We start from the raw sequence: 22,790 nt of genomic DNA, 5'->3' as shown, positions 1-22,790 counted from the left end.
AGTGGCGTTAGGGTAGAGGTTCCAGCAAGTCTAGGGTTAGCTTTAGAGCGCTGTTTGAGGTAGGAATAGGGATTGGGTTCAGTTAGCATCAGGGTTATGGATAGGGCTTGAGTTTAACATTAGGTTCAAGTGAAGTTAGACTGAAGGTTCGATTGCAGTTGAGGTTTGGGCTTTCCAGTACAGCAGGGGATAAGCTGTAGGGCTGGTGTTGGATTTCGATTGGAGGTTGACTGAGGAGGAATAAGGTTGCATTTAATTTTGCAGTTAACGTTTAGGGAGACAGTGAGGTTTGAGATTCAGGTTTGCATTGCTCTAAACGTTCCATTTAGGGTTTAGTTTGTCTCTGTGGGCTCGCAATGATTGCCTTATTACATGTACTGCCAGTTAGTGGGATGTCCATCCCCTGAGCAAGTGCTACCCACAGCACCATCTCAGAGCTCTCACAGTGTGGTAGGACTTTGTTCAAAAGGTCTTTTGAATACGTGGCTCGCACACCATGTGCATTGGAATTTCATTTAGAATTATGGTTAGGGTTAGGTTTAGAGTTTAAATTAGAATTAGGATTACTGTTAGGGTTAGTGTTTAGTTTTAAGTATCAGTTAAATTCAGCATTAGTATTAGGATTGAGTTCAAAACTAGGAGTAGCTTTAAGTTTAGGTATAGGTTTTGAGTTGAGGTTATGATAAGCATTAGGATTAGGGTTGAGGTTAGGATTAGGATTGGTGTCCATGTTAGGTGTGAGATTAGGATTATGTTTGAGAATAAAATTAGGGTTTGTGTTTGTGTTAGGTTAATGATTAGGGTTAATATTGGGATTAGTATTAGGGTTAGAAATGAGTTTAGGTTAGGCTGTATGTTTGCTTTAGTGATAGTGTTTAGGGTGAGGTTACCTTTAGGCATAGAGTTAATGTCAAATTTAAGTTTGAATTTAAACTTAAGGTTGAGTTTAAGATTAGGTTTAGTTTTAAGGTTACAGTGAGGGTTGAGGTTAGAGTTAAGGTAGAAGTTAGGATTGGGGTTTTGAATAAGAGTGGGCTAGGTTTGAGTTTAGGATTAGTGTTAGGGTTAGGGTTGAGTTTAGGTATATAAATTAGGCTTAGAAAAAGTATTAGTATTTGGGTTTGGGTTAATTTTAGGACTATAGTTAGGGTTAGGTTTAGGTTTTGAGTTGAGTTAAGGATTAAAATTATGGTTAATGGTGGGGTTATTGTTAGTGTTGAAGTTGGGGTTAGGATTAGTTTTAATGTTAGTTTAAGAGTCAGAGTAAGGGTTAAAGTTGACTTTAGTTGTAGGTAAGGCTTAGGTGTTAGGGTTTGGGTTGGCGTTAGGATTTCAATTATGGTTACAATTAGGTTTAATATTAGGGTGAGTTAAGTTTAAGGTTAGAGCTCATTTTAGTTTTAGGATTAGGTTTATGGTTATGGTTAGGGGTAGATTTAGGATGGAAGTTAGATTAGAGATAGGTTTAGGGTTAGTTTTAGGATTGATTTAAAGTTAGGGTTGATTTATTGTTACAGTTAATGCTAGGGTTAGGCTTGGGTTTAGGTATAAGATTAGGTTTAATGTAAATTTTAGTGTTAGGGTAAGGATTTTGTTTATACATAGGTTTAAGTTCAGAGTCAGGGTTTTTGTTCAGGTTAGTGTTGAGCGTGGGATTGGTATCAGCATTAGCTTTAGAGTTAGAAATATGATTTTGGTTTAGGTTACAATTAGGGTTATAGTTATGATTAGATTTAGGTTTTGTTTTAGATTTGAGGTTAGAATTAGAGTTAGGGTTAGTGTTAGACTTTGGATTGAGTTTGAAATTTGGGGTAAAATTAGGGTTCGGTTTATGGTTAGACTTAGGGTTTGGTTTAACTAAGAATTATGATTATGGTTAGTGGCAAAGTTATACTTAAGTTTGAAGTTAGAGTAGGGTTGGGTTTAGGATTAGGTTAGGGTAATGGTTAGACAGCTTTGTATTTTGTGGAGGTTTAGATTAGAGTTACATTTAGGGTTATTGCTGAAGTTAGAGTTAGGGTTGAGGTTAGAATTGAGTTTAAAATTAGGGTTAGGGTAAAGTTTGAGGTTAGGATTAGAATTAGTGTTAGGTTAGATTTTAGTTATAGGATTAGGCTTAGAATAAAATTTAATGTTAGATTTAGGGTTGAATTTAGGTATAGGTTTAGGCTTAGGGTAAGGGTTTTTTGGGGGTTTGGGGTTGAGTTTGGGATTAGGGTTATGGATAGCTTTAGAGTAGGATTTGTTTTTGGTTGAGGTTATGATTAGGGTTAGAGTTATGGTAAAAATAAGTTTTAGTTGAGTTTAGGATTAGTTTTAGGGTTACGATTATGTTATGGTTGAGGTTTTTAGTGTTGTGGTTAAGTTTAGAGTTAGTGGCAAGGTATATGTTAGGATTATAGTTAGGATTAGGGTTGAATTTAGGTATAGGTTTAATTTAGGTTAAGGGTTAGTAGTATAGTTAGAATTGAATTTAGTATGAGAAATAGGGTTAGCTTTAGGATTAGGGATATGGTTTTGTTTGAGGTCATAATTACATTTAGGGTTACATTTAGGGTTAGAATTAAGTTTGAGGTTAGGATTATCGATGAGGTTTGGATTAGCATTAGGTTTAGGGTTTCGGTTGAGTTTGGTTTGATTAGGATTGTTGTTTAGATTAGAGTTAGGGTTGATTTTAAGATTAGGTTAATGTTTGCATTAGGATTTGTGTGGAGACTAGGATTAGGATTAAGTCTGGTTTAGAGTTATGGTTAGGGTTCAGGTTTACTTATGCACTAGTTTGGAATTATTATGATTAGAATAAGGGTTAAAATTTCAGTTAAGATTAGCATTAAGATTAGGGTTAGGGTTGAGGTTAGAGGTAAGGTTATAATTAGTTTTAGGTTTGATTTTAGGTATAGGGTAAAGTTTAATGTTAGTTTAGGATTGCATTTAGGATTAGGGTTAAGAATAGCTTTAGTTCAGGGATAGGTGTGAGTGAGGTTATGACTAGGGTTAGGGTTAGGGTTTAGGTTAGGATTAAGGTTGAGCTGAGGGTTAAAATTGAGTTTATAATTAGTGTCAGTTTTATTCTTAGGCTTAAATTTGAAGTTAGGGTTGAGATTAAATTTAGGGTTTGGGTTAGATTTATGGTTAGAGTTGATGTTAGAATTAAGAGTAGTGTTAGGATTAGATTGGAGTTTTGGACTGAGCTTTGGATTTAGTTCTCTGTTGAAAGATAGGGTTTGGGTTGAGGTTACTTATATTTTACTTATATTTAAAGTTAGATTTAAGTATAAATTCGAGGTTAGCATTAAGGTAGAGTTAAGATTAGATTTAGGGTTTATTTTAGAGTTATTGTTGAGGTCAGAATGTTGGTTTGGATAGGACTGAGTTAGAATTGAGTTTAAAATTTGTTTTAGGGTTATGGTTAAGGTTGGGTTTAGGTATAGATTTAGGCTTCGTGTTGGTGTGAGGGCTATGTTGGAGTTTACAATTTTAGGGTTAGGGTTGAGGTTAGGGTTAATGCATGGTTAGGGTTAGTGTTAGAGTTAGGGTTTGTGTTGAGGCTAGAATTATAGTTAGGTTTGGGAGTTAGAATTAGGATTAAGTTTGAGATTAGTGTTATGGTTTACGTTATAATTAGGGTTAAGGTTAAAATTTAGGTTAGGACTAATATAGGGTTAGGGCCGGTTAGGGTTAAGATTAAGATTAGGGTTAGAGTTCAGTTGGTTTCAGTGTAGGGTTTGGTTTAAGGTAAATTTTAGAGTGAGTTTTAGGACCGAGTTTAGGATTATTGTTAGGTTTACCTTTAGGTTTAGGGATAGGTTTTGGGTTGAGGTTAGTGTTAGGGTTAGGGTTAGAGTTAGTGTAGGTGTAAAGTTGGTTTTAAGTTTGAGGCTAGAATTAAAGTTAGGGTTATGTTAGGTTTGAGATTAAAATTTGGGCTTGGTTTAAGGTTAACTTTAAGATTAGGGATAGGGTTTTAAGTTTATAATTAGGATTAGGATTATATTTAGAGTTAGGATTAGGGTGCAAGTGAGAAATAGGGGTAAGATTATGGTTAGGATGGGTTAGTTTTGAGGTTATAGAGTTAGACTAAGTGTCAGTGTTTAGGTTAGGATTGAGATTTCTATTTAGGATAGGGTTAGCTAAATTAGGGACAGATTTTGGTTTGATGTTAGGTTTAGGATGGTGGTCAAGATTATGGGTAGGTAAGGATTAGATTTAGGGCTGAATTTACAGTTAGCATCAAGGGTTTAGGGTGGTTAGGATATAGTTATGGTTATTATAAGGGTTAGTGTTAGTGATAGTGTTGAGTTTAGGATTAGGATCATGGTTAGAATTACCATTAGTTTTAGTTTTGCATTGGGGTTAAGGTTAGTTTTAAGGTTAGAGTTGAGATCATGATGAAATAAGTTTTAGGGTTAGGTTTAGGTATAAGTTTTAGGTAAGGATTAGGGTTAGAATATGTGTTAGTGTCAGGGCTGAAATTAGGTTGAAGGTAAAGGTTAGGATTAGGATTAAGTTTACGGTGAGAGCTAGAGTTGAAGTTAGGATTAAGGTTAGATTTAGAGTTAGGTTTGAGTTTAGGTATAGATTAATCGTTAGAGTTACAATTGATTTAGGGCTAGGGTTTGTGTTGAAGTTAGAGTTATGTTTAGAGTTAGGTGTATGTTTAGAATTAAGGTTGAGGTTAGTTTTGGTTGTAGTTAGAATTAGGGTTAGGGTAAGGGTTAAGATTTAGGTTTGGATTGAGTTTAGGTTTAGTGTTACATCCTTCCATTTATTTGCATCTTCTTTAATTTCTTTTATAATTTTCAGTTTACAATTCTTTAACCTCCTTGGTTAAATTTATTCTTAAGTATTTTATTCTTTTTGATGCAATTGCAAATAGGATTGTTTTCTTAATTTCCTTTTTGAATAGTTTGTCATTAGTGTATAAAAACAGATTTTTTTTTCACACTGATTTTATATTCATAAAATTTACTGAATTCATAATCTAATGGTTTTTGGTAGAGTCTCTAAGTTTTCTATACAGAATATTAGGTCATCTGCCAATAAAGACAATTTTACTTCTTCAATTCTGACTTTGATGCTTTTCTTTTTATTGCCTAACTCTGGCTAGGACTTCTAGTACTATATTGACTAAAAGTATCGAGAGTGGACATCCTTGTTTTCTTCCTCATCTTTGAGAAAAAAGCTCAGTTTTTCACCATTGAGTATGATGTTAGCTCTTGGCTTGTAATATATGGCTTTTATTATGTTGATGTAATTTCCCTCTATACCCAGTTGAGAGTTGTTATAATGAATAGTCATCGAATTTTGTCAAATGATTTTTATACATCCATTGAGATGACCATATATTTGTTCTGTTAGTGTGGTGTATCACATTGATTGAAATATTGAAACATCCTTGCATTCTGAAATAATCCTACTTGACTATTGTGTATAATACTTGTATGTATCGTTGAATTTTTTGCCAATATTTTGATGAGTAATTTTGCATAAATGTTCATTAATTATATTTGCCTGTAACTTTCTTTTCTTGTCATATCTTTGTCTAATTTTGAAATCAGAATAACGTTTGCCTTATAAAATGAACTTGGAAGTGTTCCATCTTTTATTTTTTGAAAGAGTTTGAGAAGTATTGCTAGCAAACCTTTAAATGTTTAACAGAATTTACCAGTGAAGCCATCTGGTCCTGGACTTTGATTTGTTGGGAGGTTTCTTTCTAATTAGTGATTAAATCTCCTTATTAGTAATGATTTGCTAATATTTCTATTTCTTTATAATTGAGTCTCGGTAGGTTGTACATTTCTAGAAATTTATCCAGTTCTTACAGGTTACCTAATTTGTTGGAGTATAATTGTTCACAGTTGTCTCTTATGACTCTTTTGTATATCTGTGGTATCGGTTGCTATTTTATTTCTGATTTTATTTGAGTCATCTTTTTTCTTGGTAACTTAGGCTTAAGGTTTCTCTATTTCATTTACCTTAAAAAAAAAAAAACAGCTCTTAGTTCCTTTGATCTTTCGTACTGTCTTTTTAGTCTCTATATCATTTATTTCCACTCTGGTCTTTATTATTTTCTTCCTTAACTTTGGGGTGTGTTTCTTCTTTTTCTAGTTCTTTAAGGTATAAAGTCAGGTTGTTTATTATCTTCTTTACATTATTTCTTAAATTAAAAAAAATTTTTCAATTACAGTTGGCATATATTATTTTATATAACTTAGAAAATTATAACCTTGATAAATGTAGTACCCATCTGTCCATTGTACATAGTTATTACATTATTGACCATATTCCTTATATTTTATATACCCATAACTATTTATAACTACATATTTGTACTTCTTAATCCCTTTGCTTTTTCGCCCACCTCATTCCTCCCATCTGGCAACTACCAAAATATTCTCTGTATCTATGAGTTTGTTTAATTTACTTTTTAATTTTTAATTCACATGAAAGTGAAATCCTATGGCATTTGTCTTTCTCTAATTTATTTTACTCATCACAATACCCTCTAGGCCCAACCATGTTGTTGTAGATGGAAAGATTTCATTCTTTCTTTATGGCTAATATTTCATTGTATATATGCACCACTTCTTTATCCCGTCTTCTACTGATGATCATTCAGGTAGCCTCCACATCTTGACTATTTTAACTAATGCTGTAATGAACATATAGATTCACACGTCCCTTCAGTGTTTTGGGTTTCTTCAAATAAACACCCAGAAGTGGGATTAATGTGTCCTTTTTTGACTTCTGTCATAGCCTTTGTTTTAAAGTCTATTTTGTCTGGTGTAAGTATTGCTACACCAACTTTTAAAAATGTTTCAATTTTCATTAAACATCTTTTTTTTCATCCTTTTGGTCTGTGTTTCCAATTTGAAGTCTCTTATAGGCAGCATATGTAAGGGTCTTGTTTTCTTATCTATTCTATCTTTTCATTGGAGCATCATTTATATTTAAAGTAATTGATAGATATGTAGTTATTGCCATTTTTATTATAGTTTTGAATTTTTATTCTTCTTAAAAAAGTCCCTCCAACGTTTTTTTGTATCACTGGCTTGGTGATAGCAGACTCCCTTAGCTTTTCTTTGGGAATCTTTTCATCTGTCCTTCAATTCTAAATGATAGCTTAGCTGGTAATCTAGATTACAAATCCTTGCTCTTCATTACTTTCAGTATTTCCTGCCAATCCCTTCTGGACTAGTTTCTGTTGAGAAATCAGCTGACAATCTTATGGGAACTCACTTGTAAATAACAAATTGCTTTTTTCTTGCTGGTTTTAAAATTCTGTCTTTAACCTTTGGCCTTTTAATATATCTTTGTGTGGTCCTGTTTGGGTTCATCTTGTCGGGGACTCTGTGATTTCTGGGTTTGTATTTCTATTTCCTTCACCAGTTGAGAAAGTTTTTTGTCATGATTTCTTCAAATACGTTTTCATTTTCTTGCTGTCTTCTTCTGGTACTCCAATGATAGGTATGTTGGTACCCTTGATGTTGTTCAAAGAGCCCCTTCAACTATTTTTTTTTGTTCAATTCTTTTTCCACATAGCTATTCTGATTTGGTGTTTTCGGCTATCTTCTAAATTGTTGATTTGATCCTCTGCTTCAGTTAATCTGTTGATTCCCTCTAACATATTATTCATTTCAGTTATTATATATATTTTTTCTGTCTCCATTTTTGTGTTTTCTATCTGCTAAATTTCTCAATGAGTCCATCTACTCTTCCTCTAAGTCCACTGAGTATCCTTATAACCAGTGTTTGGAACTCTGTATCTAGTACATTGCTTGTCTACATTTTGTTTAGCCCTTTTCCCATTTGCACCGAGTTAACTCATAGATTACAGTTCTAACCTTACCCCCAAAGTTTGCCATGGAATGTCTTGCTTCTATTTTTGCATCACTCTAGTATATTAATAGTCTTGAAACAAACGACATCATTCTATTTATAGCAGTTTTTATTAGTTTGCTGAAAATGCAAATCCTATAAAACATAGTATCCCTACATGAGCTAAACTTTTTATTTTTTCTAAATAGGAAAAGGGTTATTTTTTTTTCTCCCCGGTTGTCTTTTTATTTTGTTGTTGGTTTCTTTTGCTGTGCAAAAACATTTAGTTTGATGTAGTCTCATTTGTTTTTGTTTCTCTTGCTGAAGGAGATATATCATATATATATATTTATACATATAAATACATATATTTGATATATATATCATATACATCAAATACATATATTTGATGTATATGTCATATACATCAAATATGTCATATATTACTAAAACACGTATGTATGTATATATATACATATGTGTGTGTGTGTGTGTATTACTAAGAGCAATGTTAGAGAGTTTACTGCCTATGGTTTCTTCTAACAGTTATGGTTTCAGGGCTTACATTTAAGCAGGATGAGGAAGGTAACCTGTAGGTATTGATCAGAATAAAGAGACAGGTCATATTTTTCAGCATATTACATTATTAGCTACACTTACAAATTTTTGTGAAATAAATTTACCAGTTATAATAAGTTAGTACGACCCTTTACTAGTGAGGACAGCTGCCCCTCTCTCCCCCCAAATCAAACAATTGACTCAATGATATATGTGCTGAGTCTCATTTTATTTTGGATTATAGACATACTTTTGCCCTTTCCCTAGCTAGACAACTCCTTATTACCAACAGCTCAAGTCCAGTTGTGCAGTTTTTGGAAATACACAAACTTGATACATCAGTTATAACAGACCTCTTTAATTGCACTAGCAAATAATTTATAGACTGGAAGATGTCTTCAGGAATACTGGTTTGAGACTTTAATTAATTATGGTCCAAGAGCTTTTATGAAAAATTCAATGAAAAGATCTGCTTTAGAACTTTACGAGCTTATGATTAGAAATAGAGAATGTATGAATTTTAAAAACATTATGAAACTTAACAGTATTACTGAGAACATAAAGCTCTTAATACTGTGACAAAGGAAACAAAGTTCTAAAATTTTCTTTCAGAATGTAACAAAAAGATATTCAAACTGTAAGACAACAGTTTTGTCTGTATGGTAAATTTAACTATAGATGCTTCTTGATTTATGAGACAGTTACATACTGATAAACCCGTTGTAAGTTGAAAATATAACTTGAAAATGCATTTAAACTACTGAACATCATAGCTTAGCCTATTTAATTTCTACTTCTTAATTTCTACTTAATGTGTACCACTTTCGCACCATCGTAAAGTTGAAGAATCGTTAAGTTGAATCCTTAAGTCAAGGACTGCCTGCACATAGTTTTCATTCTATAATGACTTGTGGAGAAGTCCCAAAGTCAGTGGATGAAACAGGAACATCACAATTTTTGTTATATTACACAATTCCGGGAACTGAAATTATAAGTTTAAGAGTTTAAATCTTCATGGTACAGGAACAATATTTAGCCCACTATAATCAGGATGTAGTTTCTCCAGTCATTAAAGAATTTTATATTTTCATTTTTGTTAATCAAAACATTTACTAAATGGAAAAGGAAACACCAGGAAAATAAATTTTTCTTGTTTGCAATTTTTCTTATATATGCTTTCCAAGTTATTTAAAAATAAAAATCATTTCCTTTACTGGGTAAGTATCTTGTACAACTTCAGTGCATAATTAATGTTTCTTGAAATGAACAAACTTTACACCAGTAACATCTGGTTACCGTTAGAAAACAGGATACAAAACTACTGAGACAGATCATAGGCTTACAGTTTTAACAAAAAACTGAGAGGCAATGACCAAATGATAATTTTGATTGGGTTCCTTTATTATTATTACTGTCTCCTCATAAATTCTGTCGTTTGGAGTCTATTTCAAATCTTTCAAGAGCCTACTTTGTGAGTTAAATATGTACATACAGAATAAAGCAGATATGTTGTAATTTTAAAAAGTAAACAATTTTACATACTATTGGCTGGAGGCAGTTCAATGTAATCAAAGGTTACAGCTCAAAAATATGATGGTAGGATTTTAAAGCTCAGAATTCACAGGTTTATTAACACTGGTTTCAAGTATTATTGAGCTATAGTTGAAATACATATTTAACTCCACATTATTTACAGCTGTCCAATAATAATAACTTAACCAGTAAAATATTGAAGTATGAAATATGTAATGATGTAAGATGAAAAATGTTTCAAAACACCAGGAATAAAGTTAATGAAGAGCAAAGTAAATCTAGAACAAGGAAAGGGAAGGTACATTTATCAAAAATAAAAACAGTATACGGTCTCAGTATACATTGTGCACATATATTTAAAAAAATGACTCATGAAGAAATTTTTTAAAAATTTAAGAAAGAAATAAAGTATTTGGCTTTCTTCTGCTAGAGAGTCTGCCTACAAACAGCATGCAGAACCACCATCCCAAGTGTTCTGCAGAGCACAGTCTTGCACATTGTATGCATTCATTGAACGATTTCTGAATAAAATCATAGTCACTTTATGGATGATCCAGAACATATCAATGGCTACATTTCATAAAAAATCTTCATAGGCTGGAAGAGCAGTGACAACCGTTTTCCAAAACTTCAGTTTTAACAAAATTTACAAAATAAACTACTAAATCTAGATGCTTTCACATTATTTTGCATGAGTATTAAGTACTGTGTAAAAATTTATGTAAAATCTTAAGTTAGCCAAAACTAATGTCTTTAAACTTTAGATCAAGTTCTTCACTCTTTTAGCATGGCTGATAAATGTTTTCTGCCACTGAGACTAACAATGCTTTTGAAATCAAAGCACTTTGAAAAAGAATATGCACTGCTGAAGAAAGATAGTACCAAAAATGTAATTGAACTTCAGTCTTAAGACACACACAGTTCCTGTTGGACACCAGACTGTGAGAGTTTATCTTGAGTCTTTTCAGGTCCTGGGGCATGGCAAGTAGTCTTCCGCTTAAATAATCGCAGACTCAATCGTAATAACTCATTGTCTACCACCGGAGCATTTGTGTAAGCTTGTTTTAGTGTGCCCTATTTGGAGAAAATAAAAGCAAATTTTAAAAGACGTACATTGTTAGTTAACAGGTTAAAGTCTAACAAAATATTAAAGTTATAAGAAAAAATAATTTTGAGATAAATATTAGCTGTACTGGATATTTAAAAGCAAAATGAGGAAATATTTTCAGACTCGAGGAATCTTAGAAAACAAAACAATCTTTAAAGGGTACCTAGTCTAACATCTTGCTTAATGTAGGAATCTTCTCAATCTCTAGTTTTACTTCATTTCTAATGAGAAAAAAAACCACACTGCTCATTTTATGATGAACACTACTACTTCTATGTGTTGAAATAAACTCCCTTCCATGGTACTACACACTAATTCAATCTTACTCTTACATGATAATCTTTCAATTATTTGAAGAGAAGCATTAAACTGTTAATGTCCCATAAGATGCAGGTTCTAGAATTGCAAAATTCTCAGTATACTGGTCAATGCAGTACACTGAGGAACTACTACCTCTCTCATACTGAAATGTTTATCTCTAGTATTATAACTTAAATCTAGATTAGCAGTTTTGGAAGTTACTGTCAAAATTTTTTGTTAAATGTTCTCCAATCATATGTATAATGAAATATGGTAAGGTTTGAATATCTAGCATTCTGCCATTTCTCTTCTTGCTGGATCCTTAATGGAATGGTAGTTCTTTGATCACATTTGCATTTAAAAAAATATCTTACTCATGTATAGATTCATGTATTCATGACCACCATTAGGCAGAGACATTTGCGTCATCACTCAAAAAAATTCCCTTTGTCACCCCTTTGTATTCACACTCTCTTTAATCTCTAACCCTTGACAAGCAATAAGTGTCTGTTACACTTTTGCCTTTTTAAGAACACCACATAAATGGAATCATACAGTATAAATGATCTTCTGAGACTAGTTTCTATCACTCAGCATAATGCCTTTGAGATTCTTTCATGCCACAGATAGTGCTGATAGCTTGGCTATCTTTTATTAGCAATCAGTAATCCATTGTACGGTTATGTCAAAGTTTATCTATTAGCCAAGTGAAGAACACTGGGGTTGTTTCCAGTTTTGGAGATTATGAATAGAGCTGCTATAAACTTTTATGTACAGATCTTTATATGAATGTACGTTTTCATTTTTCTAAGGTAAATACAGAGTAGTTCTACCATTTTGTATTCTCACCAGCAATATATGCAAGTTTTAACTGCTCTGCATTCCCAACACTTGATATTGTCAAGATATTTTGTTGTTTGTTTTCTTAAGCCATTTGTAAGAGGTCATTAATGGCATCGCACTGAAGTTTTAATTACATTATTAATGTAATTACATGGCTAATAATGTTAAACATCTTTCCATGTGCTTACTAGACATCCATATATCCTCTCTGGTAAAGTGTCTAATCAAGACTTTTGCCCATTAAAAAAAAAATTGTGCTGCTTGTTTCTTACTGTTAATTTATGAGTTCTTTATATATTCTGGATACAAGTTGTTTTTCAAAATGTGATTTGCAAATATTTTCTTGCAGTATACTTGTCTTTTCCTTCTGTCTGCCAAAGAACAAAAAAATTTATATTTTGGAGATGAATTATCTAAAAATAAAAATTTTAATTAAAAAAACAACTCTTCTTAAAATGTCTTTCCCCAGAAGACTGGTCATATTAGTGTCTACATCTGGACTCTTGTTTAGTGTGTTCCATTGATCTAAATGTCTACCCCTTCATCATTACTACACTATCTTGAGTGCTGTAGCTTTGTAGTAAATCTTGAAATCAAGTAGTGTGTGTCTTCCAACTTTATTAATATTTTGCTCATCTATGTAAAAGATTTTTTTGGCTATTCTAGTTGTTTTGACTTCACATGTACATTTTAGAATCAGTTTGTCTATATATACAAAAAATCATGCAAGAACTTTTACTAGAACTGTTATAAATTGTAGAGCAATTTAGGGAGAATCACAATCTTAACTATATTGAGTCTTCTTCAATCTATAAATGCAATGTCTCTCCATTTATCTAGGTCTTGGATTTTTTCATAGTGTTTTGTAGTTTTCAGTGCACAGTTAGATGCTGCATGTTTTGTAAGATTTATACCTAAGTACTTCATTTTGGAGGGAAGCTGCTAAAAGTTTTTTTTTTTTTTTTTTTTTATACATTTCGGTTTCCAGGTGCTTCTATATATTACTCTCATATATAAAAACACAATTGCTTTTTGCATTCTGACTTTGTATCTTATAGCCTTGTTAACTCATTTATAAGTCCTATGAGTATATTTGGTAAATTCCATGGAAGCTTTTATGTAAGCAATTCCACTGTCTATAATCAAGACAGTTTTATTTCCTTTCCAATCTGTATGCTTTCTTTTCCTTGCCATATTAAACAGGCTAGGACTTCCAGTACAATGTTGAATAGGGGTAGTAAGAAAGTCCTTGCCTTGTTCCTAATCTCGGGAAATCTTTCAAACTTTTTACCATTACGTATTATGTCAGTTGTAGTTTTTTTTTGTTTTGTTTTTGTTTTTTGTAGATTTTCTTTATTAGGTACTTTCCAATTCCAGCTTGCTAAAAATTTTTATTGTAAGGGAATGCTGAATTTTGTCAAATGCTTTTTTTTTTTTTTGCATCGGTTGATATGGCCATGTGTTTTTTTCCTTCAAGTTTAGAATTTTAAATCAGCCTTTCACCCAGGATAATCCATACTAGGTCATGGTGTTGTATTCTTTTTACGTATTACTGAATTTGATATGCTATTATTTTTGAGGATTTTTATGTCCATGTACATACGAGACATTGATCTGTAGTTTTCTTTTCTTATAATGTCTTTGTCTAGTTGCAATATTAGAGTACTGCTGGGCTCATAAAATGAATTGTAAAGTCTTCCTGCCTCTTCAATTGTCTGAGAGAAATAATTTAGAATTAGTGCTATTCCCTCCTTAAAAGTTTGGTAGATTTTCCAGTAAAACAGTTTGGGACTGGATATTTCTTTTTCAGGTTTTTAACTACAAATCTGATTAAAAAAAAAAAAAGAATAAAATAGACAAAACTTTTCAGGTTATCTATTACTTCTTGAGTAAGTTTGATAGTTTGTGGCTTTCAGAGAAATTAATCCATTTCTTCAAATTTAAGTACATAGAGTTGTTTATAGTATTGCTTTATTATTCTTTTACTATCTGTGAGAACTGTAGTGACATTCTCTTTCATTGGTATTGGTAATTTGTGTTTTCTTTTTTTCTTTATCAGTATGGGTAGAGGATTAACAATTTTATTCTTCAAAATTCAGCTTTTGGTTTCACCTATTTTTTCTAATGTTTTTCTAGTATAAATTTTTATTGATTTGGTGTATTATTTCTTTCCATCTGCATGCTATACATTCTGTATATGCTTTTAATACCATGATACAAAAATGAGATTTAAATTCATTTAAAGCACCCTAAATGTTCTCTTAGTATCTCTTCTGATCTGTGCTATATTTATATACTTTAAAAAGGTTTTTGTTTTTCTTAGCATTTGTCATGCTCTCTAGCATCTAAAATTAATTTTTCTTTAGTTGTGTCTCTTCTTTCCAGAGACACAATCAGAAAGAGTTCAGTTAGAAAGCTTTCAATGTGGAGGTGACATCGGAAGCATGGTGGAGTGAGAAGTCTCCCCTGATCTCTCCCCTTGACATTACAATCTGAAATCTACAATCCAGCAAATAACACCCAACCTGTACACAAGCATGTCTGAGATCTGTGCATCATAACATCTGAAGGTAGGCCAACTGTATGTGATAGGGAGGTGCCAAGAGAGAAATAAAGACAAGATCTGTAGAATGCAGCCTGTAACTCCCTGAAGGATGAGGGAGGGGGGAATTATGTGGCAGATTTTTGGCTCTTTGAAGCACTGAAGAGTCCTGCCTGAGGGATAACCACCCAATGGAGCGGGGCAGAGACTAAGCGCAGAGGGACAACATCTGTGTCTCAGCAACCGCCACTGCCAGGTAGAAAGCTGAGTCACAGCCTCCCCACATCATCCCGAAGTCCTTCCCCTCCCCGCCCCTCCCTCTCCTCCTGCCTGTACCCTCCAGAGCTAATACTGAGCCCCAGGAGAACTGAAACATATAGTGCAGCCGTCTCCAGTGACAGTGGCAGAGATATGGAAGCAAGGCAGCTGAAGCTTGAGGGCCAGCATTACTGGAAGGAAAATAGCCACACAGACTGCTGGCTTCACCCAATCTGGCACCCCTGCCCCCCTGAGTCAGGATGATTTGGAAAGAGCATTGATTGGGGCATTACATCTGACTATTGGGGCAGCACAAAAACTTCAGAGCCTTTTCAAAGGCATGGAACCCCATCATCCTTCACATTCTCTTACAGGGGTGGAGTGCTGCGACAGAGGTGAGCTGGTCATAGAGGAGATGCACACCTCCTCCGAGAATAAAGGGCATCCTTAACCTCAAAGTAGAGATTCAGCAGGTTTGGGCAGTGTAGGAGGCTTGGGTACTACCTACTGGAAATAAAAGAAACCTCTTATCAACCTGCTAAAGGGTTCATTATATTAGAAATTTTCTTTTCTTTTCTTTTCTTTTTTTTTTAAATCAGATTACATTCCCATTAATGCCTAGGTGGAGAAGTAATCCAACAAAACCACAAACCAAGGGGACAAGGAAGCTCAGGGGAAAAAAATTCCAGAAAGTAAACTTAAAGATATAGAAAAACATGATTTAAATGACAGAGATTTCAAGATTGCACTTCTGAAAAAATTCAATGAGATGCAAGAAAATTCTGAGAGACAGTTCAAAGAACTTAGAAACAAAATAAAAAAACAGGAATACTTTACCAAGATTGAAACTCTAAACTCTTAATTATCTTAATCCAAAAAGGCATTCTCCCCCATCCCACAAAATAAACCCAAAACCAAAAAGGCCTTCTCCAAGACACATATTAAAATTGTCAAAAACTAATGACAAAGAATTCTCAAGGCATCTAGGGAAAAGAAGACAATAACTTATAAAGGAAAACCCATTAGATTATCATCACATTTTTTAGGACAAACCTTGCAAGCTAAGAGGGAGTGGAACCAAATATTCAAACTAATGAAAGAAAGAAATATATTCAACAAAGTTCTCCTTTGGCAATGAAAAAGAAAAACCTTTTCAGACTTACAAAAGCTCAGAGAATTTTCTACCACAAAGCCTACATTACAGGAAATACATAAGGGAATCATTCTACCTAAAACAAAAGGACAAAAAATATATAACAATAAAACAGGAAAGTACAACTCTTATTAAGAACAGTGTATTATAATCTTAAATATTATATAATGGTTAAAGGCAAAAAAAAAAAAACACTTGAAAAAGAGAAGACAACAGTTACTACAACACAAAAATGAATGAATGTACACCATATATAGGGATAACTTGAGACAATAAAAAAAGGGGAAAGTGTTGTGAGAGATGCCTGCAGTCATGACAGGATGCCTGGTGCTTGGAGCAACAAGGTCACACTACAGGGAGGGTGCACACGCCTTACCTGTTCTGAGACTTCTTGCTCTAGGCACAAGGATAAGAAGAGGGAGTAGTTGATAACAAGGTGGTGGCCTTGAGGCTGAATTTGGGAGTTGACTGTAATCTGTAATTACTAATTTGATTGTAACAACAAAAGCCAGCTTTGTGAGAGAGAGAATAAAAAGCCATGGAGACAGGGCTGGGGAAGCTAGCATTGCCATTCATCCCCTCTCCCTTATCCATGTTAGTTAATGCATTTCCAGACTCCGACTCTTCTTCCTAACCGTCTCCGCAACAGGAGAAAGCAAAGATCTGAATCTGCAAAGGGGAATGGAGACAAGGCAGAAGGACTACTGTATATATAACTTTCCTTTATATAAACTTAATAGTAACCACACATAAAAAAAATCCAGAACAGAGACACATAACATAAAACAAGAGGGAACAGAAGAAAAAACTAGTAAACACCACCAAATTAAAATAACAGACAGAACACAAGGGCACAGAAACAATGGAGATGCCAAGTTACCAGCAAACAAAAGATAAAATGGCTATAGGAAAACCTCATATTTTTATAATCACCCTTAATGTAAACATACTGAATTCATCAATAAAAAAAATCACAAAATAGTAGATTGGATCAAAAAATAAAACCCAACCATATGCTGCCTTCAAGAGAGACATCTCACTATAAGGAAAAATACAGACACAAAGTAATAGGGTGGAAAACGATATTCCAAGCAAATGGCAAGTGTAGCAGTACTTATATCTGGCAAAATAGACTTCAAGATAAAAAAAGGATTGAGAGACAATGATGGACACCTCACAATGATAAAGAGGACCATACATACAACACCTATCAATATTTATGCTCCCAATCAGGGAGCACCAATATAGATAAAGCAACTACCAACAGAACTAAAGGGAGAAACTGACAAAAACGCAATTATAGTAGGGGACATAAATACCCCACTGTCAGTTATGGATAGATCATCTAGACATAAAATCAAAAAGGAGATAATCTTACATGAGGCAAATTCAACATAATCAACATTTAGAGCCTTTTATCTCAAATCTCAGATTATATACTCTTCCTTAATGCACATGGAATATTCTCAAAGACAGACCATATATTGGGACACAAAACTAGCCTCATTAAATTTAATAAGTCTGAAATTATATCCACCATATTCTCTGACCTAAAACTTTGAAACAAGTTCAAAAAAAGAGAGTGGGAAGAACCACAAAGATGTGGAGATTAAACAACATGCTACTCAAGAATGTCTGAGTCAAAGAACAAATAAAAGAAGAGATCAAGGGATACACAGAAACAAATGAGAATAAAAGTACAACATAACAAAACTTTTGGGACATAGAAAAAGTGGCAATAAGAAGAAAGTTCATATCATTACAGGCCTATCCCAAGAAACAAGAAAGCTCCATCATAAACGACCTAATATTACATCTTAAAAAACTAGGAAAAAAAGAACAAATGAAGCCCAGAGTCAACAAAAGGAATAATAAAAATCAGAACAGAATTAGATAAAATTGAGATTACAAGGACAGTAGAAAAAATTGTTTTTTAAAAAGTTCAATTAAATTGACAAACTCTTGGCTAGACTCACTAAGGAAAAAAGATAAAAGACACAAATAAAATCAGAAATGAAAGAGGAGAAATTACAACAGATAACATCAAAATACAAAGAATCATACAAGAATGCTACAAAAAATTATATGCCACCAAATTTAATAACCTTGATTCTTATGCTGAATCAAGAAGAACTGGAAAATCTGAATAGAATGATGAGCAGTATGGAAATTGAAACAATCATCAAAAACCTCCCCAAACATAAAAGTCCAGGACTAGATTAGTTTCACCAGTGAATTCTACCAAACATTCAAAGAAAAAGTAATACCTGTTCTTCCCAAACTTTTCCAAAAAAACTGAAGAGGAGGCAATACTTCTCACTCATTTTATGAGGCCAACATTACCCTGATACCAAAACCTAGTAAACATAACACACAAAAAAGAAAACTACAGACCATAGTATCTCTCAAGAACACAGATGCAAAAATCCTAAATACTAGAAAACCAAATACAGCAACATATTAAAAAGATTATAGACCACGATCAAATAGGCTTCATCAGCCAAGAGACACAGGGATGGTTCAACACACACAAATCAATTAATGTGATACACCACATAAAGAAAATAAAAAATAAAAATCATATATGAATAGATGCAGAAAAAGCATTTAATAAGATACAGTGTCTATTTATGATTAAAACACTTAATGAGTACAGAAGTACCTCAATGTAGTAAAGACCATATATGACAAACCCACAGCTAACATCATACTTACTGGTGAAAAACTAAAAACCTTCCTTCTAAGATCAGGATCAAGACAAGGCTATCCACTATCACCACTATTATTCAATATAATCTTGGAAGTCCTAGCAAGTGCAATCAAGCAAGAGAAAGACGACAAAGGCATCCAAATAAGGAATGAAGAAGTCAACTTTAAAAAGCCTAAGATATTTTCAGTTTCTCATGACCAAATCTCTTCCAAATCTAAACTAATTTCTATTAAGTTTCAGTTCCCTTTATTCTTCTCAAGTAAATCCTTACATATGTAACATTTGGATTTATTTCTCTCTCTCCCAACTTAGTACATTCTCAGAAACACTATTTCTATAAATACCCTTTCCAACTCTTTCTGGGAAATTTTTTCCTTAATCTTCAATTTAAATAAATTGTTAAAGTAAAATGAAAAGGATTATAAATTCTAATAGACTTCTTTCTTTTACATGTATAAAAGACTAGAAAAGCAATCTCATAAAAACAGATGAGACTACAATCTCACCTTAAAGCAATTGAATAATATGTCTTTCATACTACTCAACAAACACTTTGCAGTTTTCCAAGGAAACAATACCTTTTCATTTTTAACAAGCTGCTTTCGAATTGCAGAATCCCGTCTGAAGCATAATGCTTTACAACATGGTCCAAGATTACTAAGAAGACTTGCTCTTTCTTCTTTTCGTAGTAATGCAGCCATATTGAGAGCTCCTAATTCATGTTCAAAAAGACTGTCTGCATCTTTCAAAATAAACAAACAACTTGCATTAAAATTTTCCTAAAATAGAAGTGTTACCAATTGCTTAGGTAAAGCCTATACTCTTATCAAAATTACAAAATTATTTACGTATTTTCTGTTAACAGTCATTCCACATATTGTTAGTCTAAAATGAAAATAAATATTCTGATAGCCACTTTAAGTATAAGAAAACCAGACTTGGGAGAGAGAATTTAGACAATGATTACTAAAACTATGACTGGGAAGATTAATTCGAGTTATAACTTAGTGAAGTTAAATTTAGAATATTGCATATACCATCAACTATTACTTAAATTTCTAGATTTCAGGACTTTAGTAAGATTCAAATGTAGTAATGTGACCTGTAAAAAAATCAGTCAGCAAAGTGACTAGGTGTTAGTCATATAATCTGCAAATTTTACCCTAGATTTGATCACTATAAAAACCTGGACAACATATTAAATTAAAATCACTTAGTTTTAAGTCATAACATGCAAGGTAGTGAAAAAATATTTAAACTTTATAAAAATGGGAGAATTAATACTTTATTAAATATTTTATTATTTAATAAAAATAAAGAAGTTAAATTAAAAGTAGACAAAAAGGAAGTCAAAATATCAGAATAGGATCAGTTAGTAATAAAAATAAATTACAGAACAGTAGTAACTTCAAAGCTTCCATAACATGATCAAACACGTTAATGTTAGAACCCACAAAGAAAAGCAATAGATATATAGGTAAAAACAAAACAGTCACATTTAACTAAGAATAAATGGAACTACATTACTTATTTCATTTTCAAGAACTGTAAAGCATAAATAGAAAGACTGGATAATTAACAAAAAACTAGTCTCATGTAAGATACCTAGTCAATAAGTTATATACCTAGCCAATGGGTGTATAACATGAGAAAAGAGTTAATAAATATAAAGAAAACCTCAAAAATAGTTTGCAAACTCTGGTGTGTATCAGAATCATCTGAAGACCTTTTTATATACATTGGCAGGGCGTTACCATCAGATCTACAGAATCTCCACAGTTGGAACAGGATACTTTATATGAAAAAAGGCAGTTAGTTCCTCAGGTCATTCAGACACACGAATGTTTGAATCAATGACATAGTCAAATATACATACTATTAAAGAAAGAAATTAACTATCATTCCATTATAGATACAAATATAGAAAAAATCTGTATTGAGTCCATGCCATTCTTGAAAATTGTTTATTAGGACAAATTTCTTTTTACTGAATTCTGATCATTTTCTGCTTTCACAACAGAATATAAAACACATACCTGCAAACCTCCCTAGAGAGATTAACTACATACTTAAAAAACTTAACCATATTACAATTAGAAGACCTAGACAAAAGCAACTTAAATTTCAGTATACAGCTGGCTCTTAAACAAGGCAAGGAAATAAGGGGTGTAGTTGGAAATCTACATATAATTTTTGACTCCCCCAAAACTCAGCTGTTCCTTGGTATCTGCGAAAGGCACTGATTTAAGGACTTTCCCACAAATATCAAAACACATTGGCGCTCAAGTCCCTTATATGAAATAGCGAAGAACGATACACAGCTCTCTGCATCTGTGGATCCCCAACTGCTATCAAAAATACTACTTTCCACCTGCTGTTGGATGCAAAACCCAGATATATGAAGGACTGACTGTACACATATTAAAAGAAAATCATGTATAGGTGGACCCATACAGTTTAAACTCGTGTTGCTCCATGGTCAACTGCACATGCAAGTTTTCTGTATTAAGAATTTAAGGTTCTCTGAATTTTTAAGAAATTGACACTTAGAATGGGGATATACTTTCTTTAATACTGGGGCACTGAAACAGACCAAATAAAATAGAAGAAATCTGTATCAATTATTTCCCAAATACTTATTGAATACCTACTATGTGTCAGGTAGTATTCTAGGCAATGGAGTAATTAGTAAGAACAGATTATTAGACACTGGATATAGCAAACAAAACAAAGTTCTGTTCCTTAAGAAACTTATATTTAGTAACATATGTCAGTTCTCTAACAAAGCTATTATAGCAACTAAAAAACTGGACTGATTGGTAAGGAACAATCGAATCCCTCTTTTCAGTGTATATTTTCATTGTTTAGATAAAGCCATCAAGTCGGGATTAAAAACTCCATATTACAGTTAGCAAAATCAAACTAGATTTTAACCTGAAATGCCATCAGCAAAAGTCACAGGAACAAATATCTTTAGAGCTAGATAAGACCTTAGGGGTTTCATTCCATCATTTTATATCCACGAGCTTCAGATCACAGAGTCAATCAAGGTAGAAAGAATGGGGCAATAACTCAAGACTTCAGTCATTTGTCAGGTTAATACACATTCGCAAGTATATGTTTCATACACATACATACTATGTTTATTAAGACGGTAAAATTAAGAATTTTACTGCTTATCCTGAGTTGAAAGAAAGGACATGGATTCATGAAATTCCAAAGCAATTTTTTTTTTCCAATTTTATCTTAGTAAAAATCTTAATTCTTTTAGCCAAACTCTTTTATTCTCATGAACATGATATAAAATTAAAAATGCTGCTTTCACCTTTAACCTCTTTACCTTCTTTTTACAACCCCTCCCCATTATTAAGTATTAATAAGCCAACAAACTAAATAAGATAGGTACCAGATAAGAGAAACAGTGTCCAAAAAAAAAAAATCCATAAGCTAAATAAAATGTTCTAGAATAATAAATAGTTGTGCCAAAGAATCAACTATACACTTAAGAGTAACAGTTAATATTTATTGAGTGTCATTATACATCAAAAACTGTTCTAAGTGCTTCACTTTTAAAACCTCGTTTGTTCCCCCAACAATCGTATGAAGTTGGTGGTGTAATTACTCCCAGTTTAAGATGGTGATACTAACACACAGAAATAATAGCTAGTAAGTGGTATGCTTATTGGAATCTGGACCATTCGGCCTGGAGATCAAGTTTTTAACAACTTTGTTAAAGGTTCAACCTACATAACTTCATTGGGGTAGAATTCTCCCATTTCCCAGACAAAAGGGTTGCCAAGACATCCAATTTGCTCATTTATGAAAAGTATCTAGTTTACTTTCCCAGGCTCTGCTTCATTTAGCCCTGGGTAAACTACTGAGTACCTTGTTAAAAGTAATTTGATACAGAAAGATCAACTGTGCTATTTTTATAACTTTTCTGTGAGTTTAAATGTTTCTCAAAATA

General features: G+C 32.9%; 1 protein-coding gene across 5 annotated transcripts in view; it reads right to left on the bottom strand.

Moving 5' to 3' along the window:
* Window positions 1–8,586: 8,586 nt before the first annotated feature.
* ZC3H13 (zinc finger CCCH-type containing 13) overlaps window positions 8,587–22,790 on the bottom strand; it is a 102,454-nt gene continuing 88,250 nt past the window's right edge. For all 5 annotated transcript variants that reach the window (XM_036228507.1, XM_036228509.1, XM_036228510.1 and 2 more), the window contains 2 exons: window positions 19,402–19,565; window positions 8,587–10,983 (listed from right to left, as the gene is read on the bottom strand). In XM_036228507.1, the coding sequence (XP_036084400.1) occupies window positions 10,816–10,983; window positions 19,402–19,565 (332 nt within the window). In that variant the 3' untranslated portion in view covers window positions 8,587–10,815. The remainder of the gene's footprint in view (window positions 10,984–19,401; window positions 19,566–22,790) is intronic.

This window comes from Rousettus aegyptiacus, unplaced genomic scaffold, assembly GCF_014176215.1.
Source record: "Rousettus aegyptiacus isolate mRouAeg1 unplaced genomic scaffold, mRouAeg1.p scaffold_m13_p_11, whole genome shotgun sequence".
In the NCBI taxonomy this organism is placed as follows: Eukaryota; Metazoa; Chordata; class Mammalia; order Chiroptera; family Pteropodidae; genus Rousettus; species Rousettus aegyptiacus.
The sequence above is the reverse complement of the archived record's forward strand: the minus strand, read 5'-3'. Positions and strand labels throughout refer to the sequence as shown.